The sequence below is a fragment of the Lytechinus variegatus genome, chromosome 2, assembly GCF_018143015.1.
Source record: "Lytechinus variegatus isolate NC3 chromosome 2, Lvar_3.0, whole genome shotgun sequence".
Lineage (NCBI taxonomy): Eukaryota > Metazoa > Echinodermata > Echinoidea > Temnopleuroida > Toxopneustidae > Lytechinus > Lytechinus variegatus.
Genome location: NC_054741.1, coordinates 76945854 through 76960190, shown reverse-complemented (window position 1 = coordinate 76960190; position 14337 = coordinate 76945854). Strand labels below are relative to the sequence as shown.

Genomic DNA, 14337 nt, shown 5'->3' with positions numbered 1-14337 from the left:
AGGATCCTCGTTATTTGAATATCTTTGTAACCTTTTTATCAAATGGAAACCTATCAATCATTAAGAGTATGTATCCTCTCCATCCCGGCTGCAGATTTATAGATTATTACTTACTGAGATCAAATAAAAGACTCTTGCGTGATGAATATGAAATATGCTCAGGAAATTAGGTTGATTTGATCAACAATTTTTATGATTTAGAAAATGTCTCGAATCGCATGCAGGTTGTGACATTTTGATAAAATTAGATTAAATCTAGTAGACGCAAGGTTCTGGTTTGATTTTTTGATTAACTCCGAAAAAGATGTAGGCTTCATATAATTTTCAATAATGTTATTCTCGAAAAGATGGAAAGCGAAAATTGCCCGGTTCTCACAGGCTGTGCTTCATGTAAACTCTTTACATTGGCTCAGGTTTGACTGCTTTTTTGGGATATGAATTTTGCGAATGTTGCATTTATTAAGAGGGGATGAAGATGGTTTGGGCTGAGTAAAGATACCCTTCTGATTTTGATAAATTTGCCATACTCCTGCTTTATGAAAAAAAATCCTGTCATCGTTCAACCCAGTATCTTTGGGTGTGTGTGTGCAAGCAAATTGGATGGTTCTACATATCCTCTCTTCCCTCTGTATTAGACCCTGTTTCTTCTTCATTTCTTTTTTTCTCAAGTTCACTTTATTAGAAGATAGGTCTTCATCTTGATTATCTGTTAATATTCACTTGGATTTCTTGAACACAAATAAACCTTAAGAATTTTATTAAACCTTTTTCGCGTTTTAGAAGAAACTCTGCTTAATATGTCTTACCTCCCTCCTTTTATCATGTTGTACCATGTATCATTACCGTTCGTTATTTGTGTAACGAGACAATTATCCCGAGGGACTGAAATTAAAAAACGATGTGCAATTTCCGAAAATTTCAGTGGAGACAAGTAAAGTTAATAAAAAAAAAAAATTCACAATTTTTATATATGGATTTGGTATTTAAGATGTCATATAGCTAGGGCAGTTATTCAATGCAATTCAATTATAATTACAATGTTGATAATAATGTTGAAATGATAATTCTGTTATGACGTATTTCAGTGTGAGATGTTAGTACGCACTTTGAGGGAACTATCACCTTCATCGGGCAAAGCTAAGATATAATGTCCGATATGAACTATACTGCATACGTAACAAATAAAATCAATTAATATATTTTTTATGTAGACGAGGGTTATTCCTTCTGTTTTCCATCCCCGTCTGAATTCCTCACTACCTTGTTTTCTCCCCTTTGCTCTCTCATCTTTATGTTCTCCATCCTATACGGTAATTACTTCTGACCACAATGCTACTGAGTAGTGGTACATTATGGCGGTTTAATTTTGAAAAAAGGGACTTCGTCTATTTCAAGTAATAGTACGTATAAACTAGATGAAAGGGTATTATGGGGCGTCACGTAAAATTTTTCAGAGTGTATCGACGGCGTAATAAAGAGAAATCCTTTTTGTTAAGGGAAACAGGTTCACAAGCCGCCAAAGCACATTTTCAGCAACAATTCAATGCACTTAAAACTTCGTACATTTCCTGATACTAATGCCTTTAATGACCAAATAATAAGGGTTCTTGCTTTGACTAGCTGCACTTGGGGAAGATCTCAGCATGGAGCTATGTACAGTAGCTCCATGATCTATAGGTGTTTCATAAAGCTGTTCGTAGTATACGAATGACTTTAAGCATGACTGGTGATCATTTCTTGTGCTATGTGATATCCCTATGTAATTGATTTATGACCTAAGAAAATGTTCCAGTCGTGCGTAAAGTCGTTCGTAACTTTACAAAAAGCTTTATGAAACACCCACCTTGAAGGGTATGTACTCAGCGTTGACAAACCCATTTAGACATGCTACCCCATCGCCAACCAAAATTCACACGCTGGAAATATATTCTCTCCTCTCTCTCCGTGTGTATGGGTGTGTGTGAGGGTGTGCGCGCGTGCGTGTGTTAACGTTGGGGTTTGAGGAAGTATGCGTGGGCTTGAGTTTGTAATGAACTTTTTCTGGGGAAATTTTCATGCATTATATCCATCATCGGGACATTCCAATCATACAGATGAAGGGGGGGGGGGGGCTGGGGGCAATGGCCTCCCGGATTTTCATGGAGTAAGAATAGGAAAGGAAAAGGAGTGAAGCAAGATTTTTTGTATGGTACTTGAATATTTTTTGTCCAAATATATCACAAATTTTTTTTTGATGAAAATAACAATGAAAATAATCAAGTCTTGTTTGACTTCAGAGAAAGCTCCTTTATTTTAATCACATAAGTTTTTCATTTAAAGACGTTACAAGAGAGCAGGAAAGAAGTGGATTTTAGAATATACGCGATTTTGTCTAAATTCTTTTGCTGGCATGTACATGTATATTAGGTACAGTGGCTGTACTATTCTTAAAAAAATAATTCGACAATTATTGTCTAATGAGATGATCTTCGTGAAATATATCAATTAAATACGAAAGTGAAATGTATATATCATATAGGCATGATATATGGCGGATAGCGAATGTCTATACGAACTCTAGGGAAAATGATTGGTCAAGCGACAAAAGGATGCTTGTTTAGCGAATACCTTATAGAATGATTGGTTGTGAAAGCTCGATACGTTGAGGATAATTTCCTCTGTTCATTTCAGTTCGCAAATGTCAGAAGGTAAGACCAACAAACCCAACAGTTCCACATCTTATTTAGATTTCGACCTGCCTGTCACTGAACAATAGCCATCATAATTAACGTGGTGTCGCTGTGCAAGTTTGCTTCATGATTGTTTGCTTTGAAATATGTCAATTTTCTTCAGATCCGACAGTTCATTTGATAACTTTTGCTCAAAAAACGGAAATTAGTTTTTAAATAGGTTAACTTAATAATATCTTGCTTTTATTTTATGTTCATTGGGACCGCTAAAATCATTCGAAACTCACTTGGCTAATGGTAAAGTTGAGGCGATTGTCATGTTTTTTTGTTTTTTGCTCAGGGACTGAAAATCGTCTTGCCTGCCTGCTACCACTTTGTCACTGTAAAGCGAAGAAAACTAGACAGGGACAAGCGATCGAGCTATGCGGTATAGGATGGAGTCATGGGCGTCACCCCGGGGGGGGGGGGGGGGGGTAAACCTCTTCATGATTACAAAAATTGAGCAAAAGTTGCAGATGTTATATAAAAAAAAATACCAAAGCTCGCATTAATTGATTATGAGACACCAATATTCCTTAACAAAGATCCCCTCCCTTTCCCGTGTCAATACATGAAACAGATTCAGCTCACATAACACCTATTTCTTCAGGGCGATAGGATTCCCGTTCATGTTAACAAAAATACTCGGAAATTTGTCATGTTTTAGGTTACTGTATAGATCCAAAATTTTCAAAGAGACTTTGGCGTTACCATTATTTTTTCGAGAGATACCTACAGTAACCTCTTCATATAAGCTTTCTCCATGTTAAAAGCGTGATAAGTAGCATGTTTTATGATTACAGAATGTGCTAAAACGTCTCGTTAGGCCCTGGTCTAAATTATTGTCAGCTCGCATTTCGCGCACGCGTCATACTCTTGACAGTGAGACATGACTGTATTCGCCTCAGATTCGCCTGATTAGTGCAATAAAATTTCTGCTCGCTTTTTGCACTCGTATTACTATGGTATTCATTTCGGCTTTATGAGGTACATAATCAAAATACATTCACATTTTTGTTGTTATTGAACAGAATACAAAAAATAATTTAGGTGAAGAACAAAGAAGAATGCAGTCAAACTTTAATTGTCTTTATATAAATAATTACCAGATTTTCTTGTTAAAAAATAGTTACTGGAAATGAAAGAATGGTAGCAAATTCCCGAGACGTTATCAAAGTTAATGATAAACCATTGCTTGTACCGCTGATATATATTTTTCAAAAATTAAAAAGTTTACCAAGGAAACTAAACAGTGTGACAACAAGAGAGGCAGAGAAGGGGGGGGGGTTATAGCATTATAACGAGAGTATAGCTTTAAAGACGACAAGATACTGTGTCTCCCCCCTCCCCAGCTTAAATTCGGAGTGACGCCCATGGATGCATACCCCATGGGGTGTGGGACTTTATCAAAATTCAATTATTATCATGACAAGTATGAATTCGCATAAACTGTTTGAGAATCAGAGAGATAGTGTCAAGAAAGAGAGGTAGATGTGATGAAAGCCAGTCAGTCGGCAGGTCCTCAAAAAATAGCTTCATTTATTCCAGTGATATTCATGACTAGAAAGGTTTTGCATAATGAACTGGGTGCGGATCAAAACTTCTCTTTCTGTCATTTCTGCTCTAATTATACATTAAATTTAATAATTTTGGATCATTGTAAGGTGAATTGTGATTTTATTCAAAAATTTTGTGATGTTAAAACTTTTGATCTAAAACATGGCACAAAATAATTATTTTCACCTGAACAAAGTTCTTTTTACACTTTATATCTGTTTGAGCCGAAATAATTTTTAAATCATGATAAAGCTGAAGATCTAAGCTTTAATATGATATAGGTTGTATAAGAAGAGGTGTTGTAAATGGGTCAGGATTCACCCTTTATTAAGCAAAGTACATTTTGCAGCTTGAAAGCAAGTAAACTGCACTCTGATTGGTCAAAAATACCACACGCCCGCCAAGATTCGAACAGTTTACACTCCCGGGCCTACCCAAGGCAACACTCACCATGTGGTAATCGTCTGGTATCTTTCTGTTAATTGCTGGATCCTTACCCATTTCCAAGGTGTCACATATCAAGAGTGACATTATGAGAAAGTACAGATAATAAGCCTAAACTCTACGATGATAAAGATATTATTTGGGCTCAGATTAAACAGTTTTGCACAATTTGCAAGAGAAAACATTTAAGATATTTATTTAGGCCTAAAATTCACTTATTTATCAAGTCATTTCATTCAAAATAAATGATCATTAGAATACAGTAACATTTACTCTTTCAACAATATTTGATTTCACTTGAAGATGAAGTAGTTAAATTACTAGTATTTGAGAAAGAAAGTCTCACAATAACGAGATTCTGCAGGGAGGTGGATTCAACCACGAGAGGGTTAGAATAGATCTTGCTTATTTGCTCATTAGCATAGCCAGACTCTGCAGTCTAGCTGAGGCAACTGACAGCCAGGTAGCTGGAACAGTATGTCTGTGATGAAGTTTGGAAAGTGTTGTATTTAGTATGGTTCGCTTTTGGCACATTGACTATTATTTTGGTCTACTCTCAAATACAAATTATTGTGAAAACTTGAATGTTGTAAAAGGAATACGTGAATAATCATCAAATCACATATGCCTATGTCAGTGAATTTGAAAAGCACCTTGATGATTATTCTCAAATGACATTTTCCTGCACATGCGAAGGTAGAACTGTGAAATGGCATAAAGGAGAAGGATGATTCGAAAGCCAAGAGAATTGCCAGTGATGTTATTTGGGATGGATGTACGAGAAAGACAGAATGGGTGAGTTCGAAAATGTGGAGGTGTACATGATTAAAGAAATAGGAGATGTGTTAGCAGGTGTTTCCGAAGGTATGTACTTGCGTGTGTGTGGGGGGGAGGGGCTCTAAATTAAATGCAGAAATTGGAAATGGTAAGAGATGAGTTGGTTGTTTGGTATTGGGGAGTATGCCCTAAACAGTCTGCATTGTTAAAAAAACCCTGATTTTACAGAAAAAAAGAGAAGATTTTGCAGAAAGCAATAACAAAATCATTCTGTAAATTCACGAAGCAGGAATTTTTCTGCAATTTAACAGAACAGGTCTGTTTAAAAAGGGAGAAAGGGTGTTTTATCAAAGGAAATTGTAAGGTTTCATACACCGAATACCAGTTTCCTGTAAGATTGCGCGATCTGGTAAGATTACAGGTGTTTTCGTGACTCTGCTGCAGGAACTTCTTTTATTTTAAGGATAAATTTTCTAACAGTGTGTGAGCAGCCCGTGAGCAGTCCATGTGAAGGGAAGGCAAATGGGAAGATAAAGTGGTGTGTGTGTCTTTACGTGTGTGTATGGGATATAGGAGGCAGGAAAGGTGGAAGGATAAGAAAGCTGGGAAATTTGGAGATATGTGTGGGTTTTAACTTGGTGGGTATAAGTCATATGGTGTGTGCGTATGAATGTAGGAAATGGGAAATTTGAGAGAATGTCTTAAATTACATTTACAAAAAAGACGAACGTGAATTCATGATTATAGTTCTAATAATGATGTGTTATTTGAATTAAGGACGTTGGGAGTAAAGGTTTGTGTGTGTGTGTTGAAAGGTAAATGTAAAGGAAATCATGGTGGGATTAAAGGTAAATTGCCAATTCCTATGCTCTATTGCCAACTCGTCCACTCATCACATGGTCTACCTTCATTTAATTATTATAATGCCATTCCGTCCATCGGCATTTGGTCCAACAACCATTTGGTCCAATAAACATTCGGTCCAATCATTACTTCGTCTAATCACCAGTTCGTCCATTCCGTCTCATAACCAGTTGGTCTAATATCTATTTTATTTTCATTCATTTCGCCCAATTTATGCTTGTCCAATTAGACAATATGGCTATTGGACCAACTGGTTAGTAGACGAAATGGCAATTAGACCATGTGGATTATCTGATGGTAGACCAAATGATAGTAGAAAAGTCGGTGATTGGACGAATTGGCATAAGACCAATTGAAAATAAACCGGATGAACAAGTGAGCGCGAGATAAACTGTTTGAAATTACAATTTATGAAGCCATGACAATGATTTAATTGTCACGTGAAACATACTGCATACACTCTCCTCATTTGAGGAGAATCAATACATTGCAGTTTTATCTAATAAAGGCGTTTTACCAAACTCAGATTGATTTCACATACAATTAACAATATACATGTCTATCATGTCACCATTGACGTAATGTCATGGTACAATCTTTTCATCATCTGTCCTTTTCTATTTGAATCATTATGATCAGTCAGGCGTCCTCATAAAAAATCAAGTTAGAATCATATTAAGACATGAGCCAAGGACGCACAGTTGCAACCAATAATATATTATATAAAAAACAACCCTTGCATCTGTGTCCGTTAGTATTAACGGAGGGGGGGGGGGTAAAGTTACGTGTTCTATTAGCTGGATAGATTCATGAGGAAATATTTTAGAGGTTTGCGTCACGGCATACATTTTTTATTTCCTTGCTCCATACGACAAATTTGCAGTCATATGAACTTGATGCATTTTGGCATGGTGTGATTAATATAGAAGCAAATTATGGTGTGTGAGTTTGAGGGTGTGCGTGTGTGTATTGTCTGCGTTCGGGGAGATCCATGCGTTTACTTGTATACTTAGCCATGCTTACCTAAGAAAGGGTACAAATTCCAAAAATTCCTTTGATCAACTTTGAACAATTTTAGAATATTTCAATGTCCGCTAAAGTGGATGAAATAACTTGAATAAGAGAAAGTTTTTCCCAAGGAAAAAAATTGTTATTCATTTTGGGGAGGTTGAGACGTAACTGAAATGACGAATTCATGAAAAAAACAAAAGTGTAAGGTGGAAAGTTGCAGTAGTTGCCATCATTTTTTTGGTCTTCTTCTTCCTTCATTTTTTCTATTTTTGTCAGTTTTCATCTCTTTAATTCACTTCAAAATCATGATCACAGCGGGACCGCGGTTACCCCGTTTCATCATAGATCTAAAACACTGACAAAAGATTATCATCAAGTTGAAAAAAACGCATCGCCTTTTTCTAATTTCATTTCAATGATATATTTATTCTGCCTTTTTATCATCTGTACGTTGTAAGCGTTCCCAAGGGAGTTGACCAAATGCATATTTCAAGTAGTTGCAGCGACGAAAGATATTTAAGAACCTAAAACCTAACTAAAGTAATCTCGGGTGTTTAGTAATTTATTCGTTACTCTAGTGACAGATAATTGAAACACCATCTTGTGTCTCCACAAAATATGCATTTATGATTAACCCCTTTATAATTGAATATGTAGCAGATATATATATGGTTTTCCATTAAGAAAATACTTTGTAAAGATTGTTGATGTTGTGAAATTCCTTAGCTGATGTAACAGGTAATTGTTAAAATCCAATCCGGCTTGCAATATCAAGTCATTCATAAAGATACATTAGGTATTTATGTGCGAGCAGACTTTATTTATCATGTTTATGTAATGGCCCCCTATGTTTTTTAATGCAACATCAGATCAAAGAAATTACACATTCCTTTAGTTATCGTTATTTCTTAGTAATATGTAACATTAATGCACTTGTAACATTAAATACAAACTAAATTGCCTTCTGGGCATGCGTTGAGAGATAATTACAAAAGTATACTAGTATGCGAATGACCTCATGGACTCTTATGCAATAATGTATATTCAAAATAGCACGAATAATTCATACATTTAATATCCCCCAAAAAACTTCAAGAAGTAGGAGTAGACAAAAATGACTCGTCTTATGAAATAAATTATGTCTTCCATATAAAACTCTCAAACTTTGACGACGAAGAATAGAAAACCCAGTCGCGATTTACCTTGGGTGAACAAGCGAATTCCTTAATCCAAAGAAGCTTCTCTAACTTTCCAAATGAAAGTTTCATGTCTTAATTACCATGATACAAAATGCTTTTCTCATCCAATCTACTTAAATGTAATTATTCTTTTATAGAATAGTGCATTACTATTTGTTAGTAAATGGGAATAGATGTTGGTCATCTGCAAATATAATCCTAACAATTCTTCTTTCTATCTCGGGAATGTCATCGTTCTGTGTATTTTTAATTTGCAAACGTACATCATGTACAATCATGTTCTTCATATTTTGGCAATATCCAAAAAAGTGGTCTTTAGGAATAGATGCTACATTCATCTTTCTTTTTTGTAAATTCGTTTAAAAGTCGATTTCAGATCACGTCGGAATCCTCTGTTCGAAACTGCATAGATGATGGGATTCAGAGCCATTCCTATATAAGCAAGTTCAATGGTTGTTGATTCAACAACGAAAGACATCCTTTCCTTTGTCACGATTTTAATCAACATGCAAATTATGTAGGGGTACCAGAAAATAACATAAGTGCTGACTACTATGATCATAGTTCTTATGACTGCTATGTCCGCCCTGTTCACCCGTTTCATCGGTTTCTTTTCTGTCCCATTTGATCGGCCTAGGAACCTTGGTTGCATTTCCGGTCTGACTGCATCTTGCTGCGGACGGGGTGGAGGGGTATCAATGACACTTACAGCTAGAGTGTTGACAGCTCTATCTGTGCGACTTGCCCATTTTCCTGGCTCAAGGTGTATCCCGACTTGCTCTGATTTAGTCTCCAAAGAATCCAGACCACCACTCGTATGAGGAGTGGCGTCTTTTATGTCTTTTCTCTGATGAACGTCGAGCCGTCGTCGACTTTGAACTACAACACGAACAATGCTTCCATAGCAATAGAAAACAACACAAAGCGGGATACACATGAAACCAATAACTAAAAACAATGTATATGACACGCTGTCTATCCAGTCGTTGGTGCATATGGGTTTCACCTGAACCCAGTGATACCAACCCCAACCAACAAGAGGGGGTAATGCAGATAGCAAACTAAGGATCCACGTAATGAGGATGATGATCAATGGTCTTTTAAATCGCAAACGATGGACCGTGGTGTGTTTTACTTTCATGTATCGATCAATACCAATGGCCATCAAAGTCAGATTCGTACTATACATGATGGTCATCTTGATAAAAGCCATAGCTATACATGTGGCCTCACCCCATACCGGCATGCGCAAGAACATAGTCATGGTCCCGTATGGCATGACGACAAGCCCAAGGATTGTCTCACCGACGCAGAGGTTGATCGTCAACTGGTTGGACGCCGAACGCAGGGGTCTCAATGTGACGAGAGCTACGATGACGAAAATATTCCCGACGGCCATAGCTACGGTGAGCAGGCTCATGATGACGGTAAAGAAAATCAAGACACTTTGGCTGTAGTCAATGACGTCCGCTTCAGTTGGGATAAATGTCGAATCGTTAATTAAAAAATCAGTTGATGGGGTAGATACGTTCATCATTTGAGATCCAGCACGATTATTGATTGCCAAATCTTCCAGTCAGATATGAAATGAACTTCAAATGCATAATCCAAAATAATTGTGTGTTTTCTTCCCCTAAAAGTTGACTTCCACTTTTAAGCAATAAGCATTCATTTCCCAGTTTAGTTGGCGAGTTCGGATGTAACAGAAGAAAAATTGAAATGCCTTTTCATCTTCATACTGTTCTAGAGATAGAACTAGGAGTTCAGAATAAAATGAGAAATGTCCCGTAAAGTAAAGTCCGTTGCTTTTGTGTTCACCAATACCATAAAATATTTTTCAGGCGTCCATACATCGGTGATGTATGATAGCTAGTGTGCGTCTTCCCGCGCGGGTTTTACGTTCGATAATTTTAACATGCCACGAGAGGTGCCTTCGTGGGTCTCCTATATTGACGTCACAAATCTTCCTTCGAACATCGCAAACATTGTCCTATTTTATGTCCTCATTTACGCTGTAATTCCTGACAATTTTTCCATGCGAGTCTGATGTTGATAGAGACCAAAATTGACTTGGTCGTTTTCAGCGGGATTACCAATTTATTTGCTCAAATCAGACAAAATGCACTCAGTAATCTTGCCTTGGAGCATCTTAGCAACACGTGTAAGATTGATTTGCCTGGTTAATGATCAACGATTTGTTTTTGTACTTGGTTATGTCATCATTTCTTCCGATGAATATTCAACATTTAAGAAGAAATTAACTACATTTCCACCTAAGCCGAATCCATAAATGCGTCAAAAATGTTTTTGATTCTTCAAATTGCTTTTATCGATTCCAGGGGCAATATAAAATCTGAAGTATTTGGTCATGCAGTGTTTATTGAGCTTTGTTTCTTTTTTTCCTCACAATACTTTAAGCGCCATATTCTTAGATGTTCTGTTTTCTATTTCTTTTACATTCACTAAGAGTTTATTCATAGTAGTTAACAATCATTTAAAGTTTAATTTGTTAAAGAAATTCGAGGACATACATTCGTGGAAACCTGACTACAAAAATATCAAATCTTCTCTTCAAAGCAAGGAAACATGATAATAACAAAAACACAATAGATGGAAACCTGACTACAAAAATATAAAATCTTCTCTTCAAAGCAAGGAAACATGATAATAACAAAAACACAATAGATGGACCTCCACGATCTCCACGGGATGATTCAAATTTAAACTCAAAATCAAATTCAAATTCAATTCGGTTTTATTATAGTGTACTCATCAAAATGTCCGAAGACTATAAATGTGAGTTGACAAACAAAGTTAAAAAGCATACAATATAACAAAAAAAATAAATAAATACAAAATAATGCAAGTTGAGACCAGAAGTTTACATACACCTAGGAAATTCAAGAAAAGTTGACAATTGCCAAATATCATACAATCTACTGTATCTTATAAAATATTTGTGTTTTCATGACGAATTTGATACCAAACTAATAAGTATTTAATACCCTTTCATCACATTGCTTTTTTTATCAGGAGCTGAAAAACATTTCGGTGTAATCCCCCAAGTCTTTATATTTTTGACAAATTGAAAATAAAAACTTGACAAAAACATTTCATGTTTGTGCTAGTTGTGCATTGTCTAGTTGCATATGGAGGAGGGGCAAAAACTAGTTTTTCCAACAAAATTGTGTGGTGCAGTGCCTCATCTGCCCCTCGCTTTTTGATGATTCGCAAATTTTTGTAGTAGGCTCTTTGCAAAAATGAAAAATAAAAATTGAAAAGATCTTGCTCAATCAAAACCTTTTATATTATCCTCATAAACAACAAGTAAGTTTCAAATTATCGATTTAAAGGTCAAGTCCACCTCAGAAAAATGCTGAAAATTTCATCAAAATCGGATGTAAAATAAGAAAGTTATGACATTTCAAAGTTTCGCTTATTTTCAACAAAATAGTTATATGAACGAGCCAGTTACATCCAAATGAGAGAGTCGATGATGTCACTCACTCCATATTTCTTTTGTTTTTTATTGTTTGAATTATACAATATTTCAATTTTTACGATTTGACGGTTAGGACCTCCTTGCCTGAAGAACAAAATGTTAAAATAATGGAACTCCACGTGTTCAGGGAGGAATGAAACTTCATTTAACATGACAATGATGAGAAAATAAAAATATTTCATATTTCATATAATAAAATACAAAAGCAATAGTGAGTGAGTGATGTCATCAACTCTCTCATTTGGATGTAACTGGCTCGTTCATATAACTATTTTGTTGAAAATAAGCGAAATTTAAAATGCCATAACTTTCTTATTTTACATCCGATTTTGATGAAATTTTCAGTGTTATGCTTGTTGAATTATTCTCTTTTTATTCAAATCAAGTTTTTGTTGGGGTGGACTTGTCCTCAAGGACCACCTGTTAAAGTAAAAAAAAGATTACTATTAGCCTGTACATTGATGCATTACAAAGTTTGTTATCGGTTGACATGATTTTTCCGAAGTCCATGGTCACAGCCACCAACATGACCGAGCAGAAAACAGCAGCATAGTTTTACAATAGCATCGAATCGAATCGAGAGCGGAAAGATGGGGATTCATCTGGTTTTGTATCTTAAATTGTTTTTAAAGTACTTCTACTACCATGACTACCTTCTATTTTTTCCACAGAAAATCGCTGCCAAGTAGAAAATAAATTCCATAAAAAGACCACTCTCTCCCTCCCCCAATTGTAAAATGTGAATAATAAACCTGATACATACGTAAAACAATGAAAAATAATAAAATAAGAAGTCCTGTCTTTCCATGCTTTTTTGCTCTAGGGTTTACGCTTTTGAGTGATGTCAGTTTAATAAATAGATTTCTAGAATCAAGACGCTGGGTAATGGAACAATGCTAGTGTTCAAGTCAATCAACGCCAGTCTAAGTACATACAGTTGCCAGGAAACTAAGATGTATGTAAAGCATGTCTCATAAAAAACGAAGACCCGTCTTTTGATTTCGTATTTTTGATGAAAATAATATGGTGTCATGGGCTACCTTTGAAGGATGTGTCATGATATAAGGTAAAGATAAAGGAGCAAATCGCACAATGACAAGCGTGGTATCAGCAAGCAGTGGAAAAGGTAATGGGTGTTCATAAAGTTTGTATACACTGCCACGATGAGCCAACTTTATTTTCACATTAATTTTAGTCTCGCCTATACAGCATAGCCCAAAATAGCATTTTTTCGACGGCGGCGTCGTCATTCATTAAAATTTTAACCAAGGTTAAGTTTTTGAAAATGTCATCTTAGCTTTGAAGTGTATGGACCTTGTTCATGAAACTTGAACATAAGCATGATGAAGGTAATCAAGTATGGCATGATTAAAGTCAAAGGTCATTTAGGGTCAATGAACTTTGACCATGTCTAGGGTATTTTTCTAAAATATCGTAACTTTGCAAGTTTATTTTTTGATTGGTGAGATATGTATCCTCATCATGAGTCACTGCAAGCGATTCTGTTCAGTGATTTACGTAACCAAGCTGTTAGATGGTTACGAAAAATGATAAAAATCATTGTGATTGCGCTCGCATGATGAGTTCAGCCTCATGAGATATCTAATCTTGATGATGTTAAGATGTACTTAACACTTTAGTGGGAATTTCCCCCTCAAATAATTCTTTAAAAGAGAGAGGGGAGTGAGGAAGGGAGGGGGTGAGGAAGATAGGGAAGTGGATGGAAGAGAGAGTGAACTAAAATTGAAATAAATCACAATAATAAGGGAGGTGGTCGTTTTAAGAATTAAGTTATTTCATATAGTAGACACGAATCGGAAAATAAAATAATCATCAAATTGCTATTACTATTTTGTGAATGAATAAATTATGGGAAATTATCATTGAGGGATATAGCTCATACAGTACAGGCCAAAGTTCGGGGCCACCCTCAGATTTAAAAGAAAATCATACAGAACACAGCATTCTGCATCCATTCAAATGTATTGATACTGGATGGGTTATAGCAGTTCCATGACATCGCATAAGCATGTTTCAAGCTGGCATTGATTGCACTTCTGTCAAACCCTGGTCGGATTCCATAATATAATCAAATATTATGCAAATTTTTAAAATTTAAAGGTATGCATGAAATTTCAATAATTAAAAGCAAAGGTTTTCTTACAACCAAAAAGCTTGTTTGAGGCTTGTCTATCATAGCAACAATAATGTACGTCAACCTGTTAATTGGACAGTCAACTTGCCTTGAAACGTCCATTCTTATATATTAGATGTA

At 35.8% G+C, this 14337-nt stretch overlaps 1 protein-coding gene across 1 annotated transcript; it reads right to left on the bottom strand.

Moving 5' to 3' along the window:
- Nucleotides 1-6649: 6649 nt before the first annotated feature.
- On the bottom strand, nucleotides 6650-11018 carry LOC121409102 (5-hydroxytryptamine receptor 1D-like). Its single transcript, XM_041600920.1, has one exon. It carries the CDS (start codon nucleotides 10095-10097, stop codon nucleotides 8895-8897), a length of 1203 nt encoding a protein of 400 aa, XP_041456854.1. The 5' UTR covers nucleotides 10098-11018; the 3' UTR covers nucleotides 6650-8894.
- Between the last annotated feature and the right edge of the window lie 3319 nt (nucleotides 11019-14337).

Bases quoted from the DNA above. Each gene is read 5' to 3' on its own strand.
- LOC121409102 (XM_041600920.1), bottom strand. From the start codon at position 10,097: ATGATGAACGTATCTACCCCATCAACTGATTTTTTAATTAACGATTCG.